Raw genomic sequence first — 18,644 nt, 5'->3', positions numbered from 1 at the left:
AAGCATGAAAGCCCAGTTTACCGGTACATGTTTTGTTGACATTTCTCAACCTGATGGAATTCAGTCTGTAGATTATCTTCTTTTTGTTTCAGTGTATTTGTGTGTGCGTGTTATTGTTGAGGTTCACAGGCAGTGTCGGAATGGGCTCCCCCTCTCTAGTTTCAGAGCTGTACAGAATGACATTGAGCAGTTTCTGTCCAGCACAACTCTGCCCCGCGACAAGAGATGAGTAATCCAGCGTTGCCCGGGGAAACAGGAAGGAAATCACTACCAGATGCAGCCAAACGTTGCGAGTAGTTTGCACCATGCAACATATGTTGTTGCAATGGCTGTGTCAAAAAAATAATTGCGTTAATCAAATACAGATTGATATCTTTAAAATGTCGCTACCGTATTTTTCGGACTATAAGTCCCAGTTTTTTTCATAGTTTGGCCGGGGGTGCGACTTATACTCAGGAGCGACTTATGTGTGAAATTATTAACACATTACCGTAAAATATCAAATAATATTATTTAGCTCATTCACGTAAGAGACTAGACATATAAGATTTCATGGGATTTAGCGATTAGGAGTGACAGATTGTTTGGTAAACGTATAGCATGTTCTATATGTTATAGTTATTTGAATGACTCTTACCATAATATGTTACGTTAACATACCAGGCACGTTCTCAGTTGGTTATTTATGCCTCATATAACGTACACTTATTCGGCCTGTTGTTCACTATTCTTTATTTGTTTTAAATTGCCTTTCAAATGTCTATTCTTGGTGTTGGGTTTTATCAAATAAATTTCCCCCAAAAATGCGACTTATACTCCAGTGCGACTTGTATATGTTTTTTTCCCCTTCTTTATTATGCATTTTCGGCCGGTGCGATTTATACTCCGGAGCGAATTATACTCCGAAAAATACGGTATATTGATTCGCAGGAAATAATATTTATTCCACCCACCCTGCCCCATGGTAGTCTTGTGCTTGAAGCAGCACTATCACAATATGCTAACGTTAGCTTCCGACAGCAAGACTTCCGGGGCAAAACAAAAGAAAGTGAGGGACTCCTATCATTACCACAGGCCTTGAAGATACAGTAATAGAGGCCATCACATTTTTTGTTGGCAAAGATTCTCTAACTTGATTCTCTAACATCTCTAACTCTAACTTGCCGTCTTTAAGAGGCTCATTCAAGTGGTTAAAGGGGAACATTATCACAATTTCAGAATGGTTAAAACCATTAAAAATCAGTTCCCAGTGGTTTATTATATTTTTCGAAGTTTTTTTCAAAATTTTACCCATCACGCAATATCCCTAAAAAAAGCTTCAAAGTGCCTGATTTTAACCATCGTTATAAACACCCGTCCATTTTCCTGTGACGTTAGCGACATTAGCTCGGATTCAAACTCGGATTTCAGCGGTTTAAGCGATTCAACAGATTACGCATGTATTGAAACGGATGGTTGTAGTGTGGAGGCAGGTAGTGAAAACGAAATTGAAGAAGAAACTGAAGCTATTGAGCCATATCGGTTTGAACCGTATGCAAGCGAAACCGACAAACTACACGACAGCCAGTGACACGGGAGAAAGCGAGGACGAATTCGGCGATCGCCTTCTAACCAACGATTGGAATGTGTTTGTTTGGCATTAAAGGAAACTAACAACTATGAACTAGGTTTACAGCATATGAAATACATTTGGCAACAACATGCACTTTGAGAGTGCAGACAGCCCAATTTTCATCAATTAATATATTCTGTAGACATACCCTCATCCGCGCTCTTTTCCTAAAAGCTGATCCGTCCAGTTTTAGAGTTCCATGTCAGCAGGCCAGGGAAGCTAGGGTCGATGTGAGCCAAGACATCCAGGGGGTTTAGCTCGCTCGTCTGCGGGAACAAACTGCCGCCATTTCTTTGACTTTATTGTTGGAAATGCATCTGCTTTGAGTGTCGCAGGATATCCACACATTCTTGCCATCTCTGTCGTAGCATAGCTTTCGTCGGTAAAGTGTGCGGAACAAACGTCCAATTTCTTGCCACTTTCGCATCTTTGGGCCACTGGTGCAACTTGAATCCGTCCCTGTTCGTGTTGTTACACCCTCCGACAACACACCAACGAGGCATGATGTCGCCAAGGTACGGAAAACAGTCGAAAAAACGGAAAATAACAGAGCTGATTTGACTCGGTGTTTGAGAAAATGGCGGATTGCTTCCCGATGTGACGTCACGTTGTGACGTCGTCGCTCCGAGAGCGAATAATAGAAAGGCGTTTAATTCGCCAAAATTCGCCCATTTAGAGTTCGGAAATCGGTTAAAAAAATATATGGTCTTTTTTCTGCAACATCAAGGTATATATTGACGCTTACATAGGTCTGGTGATAATGTTCCCCTTTAAATTAAACGACTTTATGACCATGCAACATTCTCTAGCGGGTGACTTTTCAAATGATGCTACAAATTATCAGTGGCGCTACTTTTTGTAGCAACGCTTTTGCCGCATACTTGACATATTACGGTTGTCTGTTTAACATATTCCCGCTTGAAGCCAAACCCCCTGCTTTTTTTTCTTGGGAATTAATTCTTCTTCCTTCATTTGTTACCAGATTCGCACCTTATTTCTCTCGCATTACCACTCGCACCGATAGCATCACAGCTAACGTTACCCATGCCGCTACCTGTCTGCTCCGCGAGAGCGTATGACGTTGCACGCGCGACAGTATGTGACGTATGTTAGAAGGTGCGCTTGTTTTGTCTCTGTGAGAAGGAGAGACAGGAAAGAGTGAGAAGAGCCTGTAGTGTAATGCCCGCAGCTAAAAGCAACTGCGTGAGAACGTATACTCGAATATCACGATATAGTCATTTTCTATATCGCACAGAGACAAACACGCGATATATTGAGTATATTTGATATATCGCCCAGCCCTAGTTTTAAGTTACATTCATCTTTGAGGTTGTATTTCTCCACTTTGAGATTAATTGTTGTACGTTCTTTAGTAGCAGTTTACAGTTTGCTCTATTCATAATTTTGGCTTTTGGCAAATTCAGTATATCCTTGAATTTTTATATTTTTGATCCAATAAATAAAGGGTTTGAATGTAATTTATATCCAACATTATGTATTTTCTAACTAATGTTGGATAAAAAAATATTTTATCAAATATAGATTAATTAATTGACTAGTACAGGGGTTGAAAGAGCCATTTTGGACCAAAAATACAAAAACAAATCTGTCTGGAGCCGCAAAAATTTAAAAGCCTTATATAAGTGTTATAATGAAGTCAACACATGATGTAAGTGTCTATATTAGCTATATTAGCCTACTATCAAAGGCTGACACAAATCTTTGTTGACAGAAATGTTGTATTTTAATTTTTATTGTACCTATTTTTGCGACCTTTGAAATCATTAGTAAAATGGAGGCTTCTCACAGGGTGAGATAACTCCTGGAAATTACTGGCTCAGAATGGCCAAAGGTATAGATGTGTGTGTCCAAGTTTATGGAAACGGCAGGCTGCCTTCTTCTAATGAATTTATTACAATCTTTGCAAGCTGGGTAACGTTTGCTGTGGTCTGGAACAACATGGCACACAAACAACTTATCAGAAATGCAGCCAATATTACAGACAGATAATGTGTCGGGAGACATGCAAATATAAATTAAATACACAGTAAGTAAAGGAAATTAAATTAGCTCAAATATACCTACAAACGAGGCATAATGATGCAATATGTACATATAGCTAGTCTAAATAGCATGTTAGCATTGATTAACTTGCAGTCATGCACTGACCAAATATGTCTGATTAGCACTCCAACAAGTCAATAACATCAACAAAGCTCACCTTTGTGCATTCACGCACAGCATAAAACGTTTGGTGGACAAAACGAGACAAAGAAGGAGTGGCATAAAACACGTTTTTCTGTGGCAGCATCGAAGAAAGTAGTACATGTAAACATAATATGAACAGTGGGATTTCTAACAATTAAGAAGGTGTGTCATGTTTGTTCTCCGACAGAAACCATAGTAAACACAAAATATATATATATATTTTCCATTTTAGCACATCTTTGAAAAAGCTCCAGGGAGCCACTAGGGCGGCGATAAAGAGCCGCATGCGGCTCTAGAGCCACGGGTTGCTGACCCCTGGACTAGTACAATAAAGAATGAAATAAGTATCTGATCCCTAAGCAAACAGTGTTTTTTTTACATGGACGAGAAATCCTAGTTCTTTAGCTAAGACTTTTCTTGTTGTTGGTCACCAGGGTTGCACACCTCTTTGTAGGATTCTGGTCACATCCTATTGATGGATTCTCTCCAAATCGAAAATATTTCAAGGCTGTTGCTTGGTTTATTTGTAAAGGGTATTTGGAAAAAAAATCAGCACTGGATCAAATGATTATTTCTGTATATTGCGAGATCAACATTTGAATGATATTCTCTGTTTTTGCCCCTGTTGTTTCAGCCTTGAAGATTTGTATCTGTGCAGCCTGGCTGCCTCCCTGCCTCCAGATGAATGAAGAACACTCCGGAACACAGAGACACTGCTGATACAGGTCCGAACCATTTAAAGAAGAATCTTAACATTGTGTCCAAATACTTTAATACTTGTTTTCGGGTTCCTGTTCATTAGGACTGGACAATTAATAAAATGTTCATCTTGATTTCGATTTTGGCTTCTCAAGATCATAAGAATATCATAATCAAAAAGGAGAATTATTGCTCCACGCAACGTGAATGCAAATTCCTGAGCTTGTACGAGTGGGAAAAAATGACAACATCTACTAGAAGTTTGGGATTTCACCATGGTTGCTACTTTTTATTTGACACTGCGCTAAGTATGCTTAATGGATAATCAATAAACTCAACAAAAAAAAAAGTAAGTCATATGATTTCCGCATTATTGTAACCACGGATGGAATCACAGAATTGGCCAATAAAACAGGATCCGCAATTAAAATCACAATTTAATTGACATACGTCTCATACTGTCGCGCGTGCAACGTCATACGCTCTCGCGGAGCAGACAGGTAGCGGCATGGGTAACGTTAGCTGTGATGCTATCGGTGCGAGTGGTAATGCGAGAGAAATAAGGTGCGAATCTGGCTGAAATCCTGTCATTGTGAGAAGAAGGAACATTTGTTTTGGAAAATAATGTTGGGGACTGCTCATTCATCCCCGAAAAACTCAACTGCCCAGTCCTGAACTAAACAATAGCCATTTGTAAATGGGCAAAATGTATTTAACCTGATCATAATTTGGATTAGAATGCTACTGTGTACATGGACCCTGAACATTTTTTTAGGATTTTGACATAGATTTTCATGCATCACACCTTAAATCGGAATACTTTATTTTGGCATCACATACCTTAAACGTTAGTTGAAGAAGAATAAGCAGTGACTTCCGCTGTAAACAAACATGACTCTGTGCATTTCTGCTTCTCCGACCTTGTGACGTTATTTATTTAGCAATTTTTCCTTCTGTTCGCTACTTTTGTTTTTTGTCTCTCTTTAATATGGAGCTGTTTTGTGCCCTCCATGTTGTAATACCGTATGTTCCGGACCATAGGGTCGCACCGGATTATAAAGCGCACTGCCGATGAATGGTCTATTTTTGAACTTTTTTCATATATAAGGCGCACCGGATTATAGGGCGCATTAAAGGAGTCATATTATTATTATTTTTGTCTTAATTGAAAACACTTCCTTGTGGTCTACATAACATGTAATGGTGGTTCTTTGGTCAAAATGTTGCATAGATTATGTTTTACAGATCATCTTCGAGCCGCTTTCTGACAGTCGCTTCCGGATGCGCCGTTTTGTGGGCGGTCTTATTTACGTGGCTCACCTTCGGCAGCGTCTTCTCCCCATCATCTTTGTTGTAGCGTGCAAGGACGGGAGTGGAAGAAGTGTCAAAAGATGGAGCTAACTGTTTTAATGACATTCAGGCTTTACTTAAGGCAAGGCAAGGCAAGGCAGCTTTATTTGTTTAGCACTTTTCATACACAAGGCAGACTCAAAGTGCTTCACAGCACAACATGTGGGACAACAAAGTGAAATGAAAGAAAATAAAAGCAAAATTAAAATTACAATTACCGTTTTTTTCGGAGTATAAGTCGCACCGGTGTATAAGTCGCACCTGCCGAAAATGCATAATAAAAAAGGAAAAAAAATATATATATAAGTCGCACTGGAGCCTGGCCAAACTATGAAAAAAACTGCGACTTATAGTCCGAAAAATACGGTAAAATGCAGACAATAAAAACTAAAAACAGTGCGGACGTTAAAAGTTAAAAGATTAAAAGATTTAGCTGAAAGCTAAGGTGAACATAAACGTTTTCAGTCTAGTTTTAAAAGTAGTCAGAGTTGGGGAAAGTTTGACATCTTCAGGAAGTTTATTCCAGCTATTTGTTGCATAGTGACTGAATGATGCTCTCCCTTGATTTGAGTTTACTCTGGGAACTGCTAACAGATTGGTCTCAGAAGATCTTAAATCCATAACAGAGCAGCATCCCCTCATCCGGAAACAACAGCAACACCCGAAATGTGTCCCGTAACAAACCGACACATTATGTTACTGCATATGTCAGCAGCTAAATTAGGAGCCTTTGTTTGCTTACTTACTAAAAGGCAAGTTGTCTTGTATGTTCACTATTTTATTTAAGGACGAACTTGCAATAAGAAACATATGTTTAATGTAGCGTAAGATTTTTTTGTTAAAATAAAGCCAATAATGCAATTTTTTGTGGTACCCTTTATTTAGAAAAGTATCAAAGTACCGAAAAGTATTGAAATAATTTTGGTACCGGAACCAAAATATTGGTATCGGGACAACACTATTTACAGCTGACATTAACATGACAGGTGTGAAGCGCAATATAAATCTTTGATGGAAACAAAATGCCATTGTACTTTTTCTGGAATAATTTTCAAAGAACGTATGCCATTAAATTAAGAGCTTACTCTGGGAAGCAATTATTCTGTCTTGAATAAAATACTTATGTCAACAAAATTGTAGCATTATAGCACATTGCATGCAAAAAATACTCTCCAACATTGAGATCAATAAAGTGCAAACTTAAAACTTCTGTCTTGAATAAAATACTTCTGTAAATAAAAACAATTGTATTGTACATTGTATGCAAATAAATAATCAAGTAAAACATTGAGAGGACTATAGTTTCAGTAAGTGGATAAAGTAAATGCAGGCTTTTTCATTCATACATCTTGTTTAGTGATTGTTCTCCACTGTGCTTATTTCTCATCATTACTTGTATCATCATCATGCATACATTGTGTAAATAATTCCACCACAGTACGCTGCTTTTTAGCCGGGGTTTGTTGTTGTTGTTGTTAGGGTCTTGTTCGCCTCGTAAAGTGTTGCATTTCCCACACTCTACTGGAGGCTTTAGTTTCAGATGCAGGAATATGTCAGTCAAGTTGCTTTTTTAAACAAACGTTTGTGGCATGCAGTAGGGCTGTGGTCACGATTTTGGCAGCCACAATTAAACGAGGGTGATCGTCTGCAATATTACCATTTAAAAAAAACAGGCTGTGCTGCATTTTAAACCAAGCAGGTTCAAAACAAACAGTCAGCCAACCAAAGTGGGGTGCCTGACAGACAGTCGACTCATGTGAGAGCTAGTAAGAGTGCGTGTCAACAACAGTCTTTGGATAGATCAGCCAGTAGCTCCCAAAAATATTAGGGAAAATAAATGCATTATTGCATCAGTGCCTTCCCCTCCCGCAGAGTTACCCACTGGGTACCAACAGGCACGCATTTTAACTGGAGATGTCCGATAATGGCTTTTTTGCCGATATCCGATATTCCGATATTGTCAACTCTTAATTACCGATTCCAATATCAACCGATGCGATATATACAGTCGTAGAATTAACACATTATTATGCCTAATTTTGTTGTGATGCCCCGCTGGATGCATTAAACAATGTAACAAGGTTTTCCAAAATAAATCAACTCAAATTATGGAAAAAAATGCCAACATGGCACTGCCATATTTATTATTGAAGTCACGAAGTGCATTATTTTTTTTTAACATGCCTCAAAACAGCAGCTTGGAATTTGGGACATGCTCTCCCTGAAATAATCCTGATACCCACTACAACTATGGGAAATACTATACTTTGACTTTCACAAAGTGCATTATTTTTTTATTTTTTTAAACATGCCTCAAAACAACAGCTACAAAAACAATGAAGGCACACAGCTTCAATCCAGAGTATACTAGAGTAATAAAGTAAACAATAACATAGTCCTCATTTAGTGCAAGACTGCCTGGCATACTGTATAACAGGGAATAATAAACCGGGCTCAAATCCATCTTCCGCTTGTGTTCATCGTGTATCTCCTTATGATTCTTGAAGAGGTGGGAGATCAAATTGCTCGTATTAAAGGAAGACGTCTTGGTTCCTCCTTGCATAACCAACTTGTTGCAGTCATTGCAAATTGCCAGTTTTTTATCCGTCAGAGACACTTTAAAATAATCCCAAACCATAGACATGGTGTCGTTAGTCAGTCACCGAGCGAGCTCGCTTGTTAGCCATGGCTACAGCACCGGCAACAACACACTCCTGTTGTTGTTATGCTCCGCTCGCGGCGGTTTGATGAGGTCATCAAGCGTCGCCAGTAAACCTCTCATGCTGCAGTCATCAACTCCTGTGTTGTGTGTGGGAGAGGGGACAGGGGAGGGGCTGCTGACTGGAAGACGCAACTGCTCTGTACTGCTCCCTACGTCCGCGTTTTACCGGATATGTACCGCTCCGTACAGCGGCGTTTTAAAAAGTCGTTAATTTTACTTTTTGAAACCGATACCGATAATTTCCGATATTACTTTTAAGCATTTATCGGCCGTTAATATCGAGAGGCCGATATTATCGGACATCTCTAATTTTAACCTTGGAACACGACCGTTTTCTAGGCACTCTCACTTGTTTCCGTTATCCGGCGCGGATAAACCAACAAGAAACGCCACAACGAGTTGCACGGCAAAGCTATGAGCAAATTATCGAGTTGCGGAGGCATGTTAAGCATTAACAATACTTCCCAATCCCTTTTTTTGTCAACCGCCATCGTTTACCTGCGCTGTAACGCCCGCCACTGGCACAAAGCCCCTACCAACAGCGACAAAAGCAGGACGTGCCCAAAATACAGATGACCATTACATCAACCGTGCACCGAGGGACCCCATATCCATCCACCTCTCAAAGACTCGCCAAAATAACGGATGTAATAACGTTTTATTTGGCCAAAGACATACCTGTATGTCCTAAATACAGTATACTGTGCGCAGTACAAGGACAGTGTTCCTTTGTACTGTTTATGTGCCTTTCGTGATTAATCTTATTTTGTCACTTGTTTGCACTTTATACTGCAATGGCAATGGCATATTTATTTAATTTAGCCCTTTTGTCTTTTGTACAATTCATCATTAATTAATTGTTTTTATAGTTTCATTTTGAAATGAAAGCAAATTTCACGTATTGTTTGTTTAAAATAGAAAGTGCAATAGAATTTGTTTTACTTAAAGGCCTACTGAAATGCGATTTTCTTATTTAAACGGGGATAGCAGGTCCATTCTATGTGTCATACTTGATCATTTTGCGATATTGCCATATTTTTGCTGAAAGGATTTAGTAGAGAACATCGACGATAAAGTTCGCAACTTTTGGTCGCTGATAAAAAAGCCTTGCCTGTACCGGAAGTAGCAGACGATATGCGCGTGACGTCACAGGTTGTGGAGCTCCTCACATCTGCACATTGTTTACAATCATGGCCACCAGCAGCGAGAGCGATTCGGACCGAGAAAGCTACGATTTCCCCAATAATTTGAGCGAGGATGAAAGATTTGTGGATGAGGAAAGTGAGAGTGAAGGACTAGAGGGCAGTGGGAGCGATTCAGATAGGGAAGATGCTGTGAGAGGCGGGTGGGACCTGATATTCAGCTGGGAATGACTAAAACAGTAAATAAACACTAGACATCTATATACTCTATTAGCCACAACACAACCAGGCTTATATTTAATATGCCACAAATTAATCCCGCATAACAAACACCTCCCCCCTCCCGTCCATATAACCCACCAATACAACTCAAACACCTGCACAACACACTCAATCCCACAGCCCAAAGTACCGTTCACCTCCCCAAAGTTCATACAGCACATATATTTCCCCAAAGTCCCCAAAGTTACGTACGTGAGACTTTTTGAGACTTTTATTAGTAGGTTGCACAGTGAAGTAAATATTCAGTACAATTGACCACTAAATGGTAATACCCGAATAAGTTTTTCAACTTGTTTAAGTCGGGGTCGGTGATTCATGATACAGATATATACTATCATATATACTATCATCATAATACAGTCATCACACAAGATAATCACAAGGGTGTATACATTGAATTATTTACGTGACATGCACATAGCGGCACGCACGTACGGGCAAGCGATCAAATGTTTGGAAGCGTACTCACGGTACCGTGCGTATCCAACTCAAAGTCCTCCTGGTAAGAGTCCTTGTTGTCTTAGTTCTCCACAGGCCAATGGTAAAGATTGACTGTCAGCTTTCGGGAATGTAAACAATGAAACACCGGCCGTGTTTGTGTTGCTAAAGTCGGCCGCAATACACCGCTTCCCTCCTCCAGCTTTCTTCTTTGCTGTCTCCATTGTTCATTGAACAAATTGCAAAAGATTCACCAACACAGATGTCCAGAATACTGTGGAATTTTGTGATGAAACAGACGACTTAATAGCTGGCCATCATGCTGTCTCAAAATGTCCTCCACAATCCGGGACGTCACGCGCTGACGTCATCATACTGAGACGTTTTCAGCAGGATATGTCGCGCGAAATTTAAAATTGCACTTTAGTAAACTAACACGGCCGTATTGGCATGTGTTGCAATGTTAAGTTTTCATCATTGATATATAAACTATCAGACTGCGTGGTCGGTAGTAGTGGGTTTCAGTAGGCCTTTAACAGTAAGTAATAGTGATTAATAATCCCACTTCTGGCACCATGTCTTATTCCGTACTGTGGAAAATAAGTTGAGCCAACACACGATGTGCTGCTAACTGTACTTTTATTCACGACTCTTGGGAATAACCGTTAACATCTCTGGCAACGATAAACAGGAAGTCTCATGTCACATGTGCCAATCACATTTATGTACACTTCAAGGACCGATCGGAGATTGTTGTACCTAAGAATATTTCAGTGATTTTAATATTCATGAAAATAATAGTGATTATTATTTTGGCCATAATCGTGCAGCCCTAGCGTGCAGTCATTTGTTCCACACCTATTTCCGCAAAATCAAACTACTGACACAGTTTTTCTAGTATGTTGAAGCACGAGGGGGAAAAACAATATTTTTCAAATGTTTTTAATTTTTCAAAAACCTCTTTTCTATCGATAAAATCGATATATCGCCCAGGCCTATACAAACACATTGCTGTTTGAGCAACTAAGATATTGCACATTGAATTTACAAGGTGTGCTCTCTTAGAACAGAGTGATTGTTCTATACTCAGAGGAGTACAAGGCAGAGGTGTTTTTACGGTCCGTTCAAGGACCTCTGAACAGAGTAGGACGCCACAACACTTGCCAGTAATAATAAATAATATTTTATTTGTTACACACTTTTCATCTAGATAAATCCTAAAGTGCTTTAGTACAAACTAATGTTTAAAATAATAAAAGATCCGTCATTTGTGACCTTTTTGTTGTCTTTTCTAAAGGGGATCATTGACGCGTATTCCCTTCGAAAAAAATCCGTACAACTGCGACGAGACGGGATTATGCAGTCTCAACACTCAAGCAAGAACAAAGCGCAGCACAGGGAATGATTCAAACAATTTAAAGACAGAGTCGTGCTATTATTCACCGTCAACAAGACAGGGACTAAAATCTTAAATTAAGCCTTGGTAAGTCTGCAAACCTTCGCTGTTTTCACCACTTAAATTGGGATCATCGTATCGTATTATTTTGAGAAAAAACAGATGAATAAAAAAGTTATATAAATTCTACATAATGCGCGAACGGAAATAACACAATCTGGATTTTATGGACCCCAACAAGTTATATCGGACTGTGAGTGTACAAACAACGACAAAAGTTTCATGAAGTAATGTAATGTAATGATAATGTACAGCATTTACCTTGGAAAGTTGACTTCTACGGTGTCCCCTTTCATCAGCTTCTCCAAATTTTCATGGATAAATGTCCGCCTTGAGATAAAGTTTTAACGTCATTGGCTGGCGTTATTGAGTCATTCTGCTTCAGTATGGTGCAGACTAGCAGTAAGCTCCAACTGCTTCACCAAGTTGTGCTAGCTACATGCTCTGTTATGTTTTTGATTATTTTTTTCTTTAAATGAAGGAATATCATCCATTTTTATCTCAGCACTGTCGTTCATACTCACTTTCTTACTTCCCATGCTTGGGAAAACAAAGTTATATCCCTCTCTTGCTACAAGCTAATGCTAGCGAGTAAGACCATTTGTTTTGGTTGGGCCTTACAGGGTTCACTGTGACATTCACTACGTAGGGTCCTATGAAATCTGTTTTATGTTCTTCTAAATTCCATTTTTATTTTAATGGGAGGGCAGCTGTTGAGTATTTCGTGGACGGATGAGTGGTTGACATGATTACCCCAGCCAAACGTTTGTTTTCCTCACGATGACAGCATTTCACTCACATAATGCACATTTTCATGATATTTTGCATTTAACAGTAGATTCCGTTTTAATAGGCTATTTCCGTAATTTCGTCCGCGATTCGGTCAACGCTGAAATCATAGGATCTAAGCTACGTCAACTAGCGCAGGGGAGGCTTGTAACCCAAATTTTTTCTCACAACTTAAAACGTAACAAATTTCGTATCCCGAAAAACCCGTAAGCCGAGGTATTACTGTATATATCAATGTTTGACGGCTTTGCTGTGGTGTTGCATCTCCCCAGGGCATGCAGGTGTTTCTGCAAATATGATGAAGAAAAAGAATCCCAATAAGTGAGTCAAGACTCCTTTAAGCAGGTGTTTTTGTTACCATGTGGGAATATTTGGCCAATGAAATTGGCTGTTTTGTTTCATGTCTCCCTGAAGAAAACATAAGAGCAATCTGGGTCCAGCCACCAAAGTATTGTCACAACCTCGCCGTAACATTGTTGGCTGTAGAATCCAACACATCTGGAAGGATGGAAGTGGACATGTGGTATGGAAAGGCACCGTACTCGACCAGGTAAGTTTTTATAGTGGTTTCGGACTTCACTTGGAATTTAAATTGTAAAATTCCTTGGAATGGTTTAACCGAAACGAAATGTAAAAAAGTTGACTATAGTCAGGTTTTTTTTTTTTTTGGGTGATGCAAACGGTTTTATTCAAATTACCATTAATAAAGGAGCTAGACGTATGTCTGCTTAAAAGTTGCCTCTGTCAGGATGAGTCATGTTTTCTAAAAACTAAACAAGACTGACTTTAATAATTTAGTAGGTGTAATTTTTTTAAATAAAATGTTGTGCTGTATGACTTATTTTCACTCTCACATTTTACGTTGCAACGTGCAAATTTCAAGTGGATCGACGATATTGTCTCCAAGTGTATTCTGTGTTAAATCCTCATCAACCGTCCACCAATATCAGTCACTTGTCAACAGAGTACAAGCTAGGTGAGCATTTTGCTGCAAAGTGAACATGACTGATAGTTCATATAAACATAAAAGTGGCGCAGCAAAGCGCAAAGAAAAAGTAAAAAGAGACCAAATGTAGCGGTGGTGTATTTTCTCTATCGGCTGCGTTAAGTTTTTCCGACTGCTCCGAGCGGGGCACAAACCCAGGTCGTCAGCATGAGAGGCGAGCGTGCTGACTACCGAGCTGAAAGCCCAGGCTTTTTCACTCGATAGCACAGGGTCGAAAGGTCTTTGTGCCCTGGCTCTCATTTGTTCCGCCACTGGTTTGGGGTGTCCTGATACAACTTTTTCAATTTCCCATACCATACACATATTGCAGCCTTGAGTATTGACCGATACCGACATTGATTCGATACGATATCAGCATTGATCATAGAGACTTCTATGACTTAGTCTGTGGAATCAAATGACTACTTCAACAGAAATTGATCATTAACAACAGTTATTATTACAACAACTGACACATTTGTTATTAATCAATGTCTTACATCAAAATAAGACAGTGGTACCAAAACTTATAAGCATACTGTAACTCAAAACACAGAAATCAACCCCATCCCACTGAAATGAATTGAAATCCATGCTTGGCCCTCCCAAAACATCATCATTTTGGTCTGTAGCATGCCTTTTAAAAAGAAAAACAAACTTTTAGATAAGAATTATTGTTCTAAACAATTACAATAGAATGTGCTGCAAACGACTACATCAGTTTTATAACATAATGTGATAATATTGTTCAGCATTTACTATGGAGAGCAGACTTTTTAGATGTCTTCTACGGGCTGTTTTTTTTTGTTTTTTAACAATAGGAACTATGAAATAGTTGTTTGTTGATTGAGTGATGGACCGGAGAAGTCAGCGTTAACAGCAGAGATAATGTTCCATCGTCCAGTTTGTTGTCAGGACTAGACTGAAAACACGTCACACACAGCATCTGCAGCTTCTCAATATTTTTATGGACAGTTTTGTCAGTTCCAGTGGTTGGAAGTTGCGTCGATCTTTGGTTTTGGGCTGTGGACAAATACTACTTAAACTGGTGGTGAATGTGCTCGTAACTCAAATTATGCTCGCAACTTAAAGGAGTCATGTTAGGATATTTTTTTCTACATTTAAAACACTTCCTTCTGGTCTACATGCAATGTAATGGTGGTTATTTGGTATTTAATAGTGAATTTGGTAATTCCATGTTCATAGCTGGTTAATCTTTGCTGTACAGTAATGCGGTTCCAGCTACACTTCTGTTAAAGTACACTAAGCACTTATTATATTGTTGTCTATTGTTGACTTCTTGTCTCCTGTGCTTTTTTGCTCAGGTTGGGGTGTAGCATGTTTAGCGTTTCCCCGTTCTGCAGGATTAAAAACATATAGGAGCAGCTTTGCATGTAGTATGGACTTGCCTCAGCCGGGCTCGCTCGCCACCTCACATCGCATTGATGACTCTACGTTGCAGATGTGATCACAGGCTGTGCATACTGAATTCAGAATAGACTGTCTATATTAGGGTACTAATATGAGATAAGATGCAGTCTAATATACGCTGATACTGTGTTTTATTTTTTACTGATATCAGACCAATGACTATCGAATTGGGACACTTCTGCATAGTCATAATCTTTCTGCTAAACCTAAATATTGTCCTGACTTGAGTGATTATTATTATTATTGTTTTTATTACTTTTTTAACCTACCAGGTTCCTGTGAATCCTTCCCTCTATCTGATCAAGTATGATGGCTTTGACTGCGTGTACGGTCTGGAGCTTCATAAAGATGAGAGAGTTCAGGGCCTGGAGGTGCTCCCTGACAGACTCGGTAAGTCTGAGGAGAGAGACCAATTTGTCTACTTCTTTACATCTCTGTTGATCACCTGATTCATTTATATTTAAGTAAACATGCAGTGGAGGCAGCAACCAGCAGATGGCACTAATAATTCAAACAACTAGAAAAAAAACTGTAAATACATGATCTGTTCTAATGTAGTGGTGAGAGACATTTTGCACTCCAAAATCATGTTGTAATATCAATAATACGTATAAAACAACACCTACATGTAAAAAAGATAAGCAGTGAGATTCTTCATGATGGATAAGTTGACTTAACAGGATGTCTGTATTGCTTATAATTAAACAATTTTTTTACAAATTTATTATTCAAACAGTTTTTCTTCTTGCAAAGTATTCATTGAAAATGCCTAAGATTTTTTCCCATTAAGCAGAAACAAATACACTCTATGATCAATAACATTTAGTGCCCATTCTTTCTCCATGCACTTGTAATTGTCGTCATTTGATCATGTAATTTGTAGCTTGAACATCTAAATTGTGGACACTTCTGTCTCGTTTAGATATTGTTTGGATGTACAGTGCTACATGACTTATCGCAGGGGTTACGTTACTGACCCCCCCGGTGGTAGGTGAATTCCCGCGAAGTAAAGGGACAAGTGGTAGAAAATGGATGGATAAAGTGCATTCGGAAAGTATTCACAGCGCTTCACTTTTTCCACATTTTGTTATGTTACAGTCTTATTCCAAAATGGAATACATTAATTTTTGTTCTCAAATTTTACAGACAATACCCCATAATGTCAATGTAAAAAGGTTTAAAAAAAAAAAAGAAAAAAAAAGTGCATCCATCCATCCTTCTTCCGCTGATCCGAGGTCGGGTCGCGGGGGAAGCAGCCTAAGCAGGGAAGCCCAGACTTCCCTCTCCCCAGCCACTTCGTCCAGCTCCTCCCGGGGGATCCCGAGGCGTTCCCAGGCCAGCCGGGAGACATAGTCTTCCCAACGTGTCCTGGGTCTTCCCCGTGGCCTCCTACCGGTCGGACGTGCCCGAAACACCTCCCGAGGGAGGCGTTCGGGTGGCATCCTGACCAGATGCCCGAACCACCTCATCTGGCTCCTCTCGATGTGGAGGAGCAGCAGCTTTACTTTGAGCTCCCCCCGGATGACAGAGCTTCTCACCCTATCTCTAAGGGAGAGTTTGCCACCCAGCGGAGGAAACTCATTTCGGCCGCTTGTACCCGTGATCTTGTCCTTTCGGTCATAACCCAAAGATCATGACCATAGGTGAGGATGGGAACGTAGATCGACCGATAAATCGAGAGCTTTGCCTTCTGGCTCAGCTCCTTCTTCACCACAACGGATCGATACAGCGTCCGCATTACTGAAGACGCCGCACCGATCCGCCTGTCGATCTCACGATCCACTCTTCCCTCACTCGTGAACAAGACTCCGAGGTACTTGAACTCCTCCACTTGGGGCAAGATCTCCTCCCCAACCCGGAGATGGCACTCCAGCCTTTTCCGGGCGAGAACCATGTACTCGGATTTGGAGGTGCTGATTCCCATCCCAGTCGCTTCACACTCTGCTGCGAACCGATCCAGTGAGAGCTGAAGATCTTGGCCAGATGAAGCCATCAGGACCACATCCTCTGCAAAAAGCATAGACCTAATCCTGCAGCCACCAAACCAGATACCCTCAACGCCCTGACTGCGCCTAGAAATTCTGTCCATAAAGGTTATGAACAGAATCGGTGACAAAAAGTGCAAATGTATTTAAAGTAATAATTTTGAATGTGATGGCATAAGCTTGGCACACCTATTTTTGGGCTGTTTCGCACATTTCTCTTTGCAGCACCTCTCAAACTTCATCAGGTTGATGGTCACTCTGTCAGAGCTACAGCATTTCTCTGTGGAGAGAGGAGAACCTTCCAGAATGACAACCATCTCTGCAGCAATCCACCAATAAATCCTGTATGGTTATTGCCCAGACAGTAGCCATTTCTTAGCAAAATGCACCTGAAATACTCTGACCATGAGAAAGAAAATGATCTGGTCTGATGAGACAAAGATTGAATGAACTCTTTGGGGTGAATGCCAGGCGTCATGTTTGAAGGAAACCAGGCACCGCTCATCACCAGGCCGATACCATGTGAACATGGTGGTGGCGCGCATCATGCTGTGGGGATGTTTTTCAGATGAAAGATGAATGCAGCAACGTAAAGAGACATCTTGGATGAAAACCAGCACTTCTCATCCAACCTAACATAGCTTTAGAAGTGCTGCAAATAGGAATGGGTGAAACTGCCAAGCTTGTGGTATTCAAAAAGACTTCAGGCTGCAAGTACTGCCAAAAGCTGTGAATACTTATGTACATGTGATTTCTTAATTTCCTTTTTAAATACATATACAAGAAAAAAACAACACTTTTTACATTGTCTTAATAGGATATTGTCTGTTGAGTTTTGAGGACATCCATTTTGGAATAAAGCTGTAACATAACAAAATGTGGAAAAGTGAAGCATTGCGAATACTTTCCAGATGCATTGTAGGTACGCTATTTATTTTAGGATTTTTGCAATCATTATATGCATTGTCTTTATAAGCCCCCCACACACCTTTTAGACACACTTATAAACACTCATATCGTACACTCTAAAACTGACATGAAAAGGTTAAATGGGTGCTCATCTTAATGTAATCAACGGTACTTTAAAATGGGGCTGGATGATTATGGCTAAAGATAATAATCTCGATTATTTTGATTGATATTGAAATCATGATTGATAAACTAGATAATTTATTAATTTGAAAACATGAGTATATTGGACCACCAAAACTGAACTTACAATATAACTTAAAGATGAATTGGAATTAATTTAGTAACAAGTAATTTTATAATTGATTGATAATATTTTCTCTTTCTTATCAACTAATGGTTGCCATTCTGCCATTCTGCGGTCCATGCATGTAAGACCTGTGCATTACTGTGTTTTTATAGCTTGTAACAAACTCTATATGGAGGATGTTATTTTGTTGAGCTTCCAAGTCTTAAAGGGGAACATTATCACAATTTCAGAAGGGTTAAAACCATTAAAAATCAGTTCCCAGTGGCTTATTTTATTTTTCGAAGTTTTTTTCAAAATTTTACCCATCACGCAATATCCCTAAAAAA

At 39.6% G+C, this 18,644-nt stretch overlaps 1 protein-coding gene across 1 annotated transcript in view; it reads left to right on the top strand.

The window, feature by feature from the left end:
* Nucleotides 1-18,644, top strand: part of LOC133619606 (spindlin-Z-like) — a 65,837-nt gene that overhangs the window by 15,331 nt on the left and 31,862 nt on the right. Inside the window, exons 2-5 of the mRNA XM_061980733.2 lie at nucleotides 4,455-4,545; nucleotides 12,971-13,019; nucleotides 13,113-13,248; nucleotides 15,387-15,504. Coding sequence (XP_061836717.1) covers nucleotides 4,506-4,545; nucleotides 12,971-13,019; nucleotides 13,113-13,248; nucleotides 15,387-15,504 — 343 coding nt within the window. The 5' untranslated portion in view covers nucleotides 4,455-4,505. The remainder of the gene's footprint in view (nucleotides 1-4,454; nucleotides 4,546-12,970; nucleotides 13,020-13,112; nucleotides 13,249-15,386; nucleotides 15,505-18,644) is intronic.

Source organism: Nerophis lumbriciformis, linkage group LG20 (assembly GCF_033978685.3).
Source record: "Nerophis lumbriciformis linkage group LG20, RoL_Nlum_v2.1, whole genome shotgun sequence".
Lineage (NCBI taxonomy): Eukaryota > Metazoa > Chordata > Actinopteri > Syngnathiformes > Syngnathidae > Nerophis > Nerophis lumbriciformis.
The sequence above is the reverse complement of the archived record's forward strand: the minus strand, read 5'-3'. Positions and strand labels throughout refer to the sequence as shown.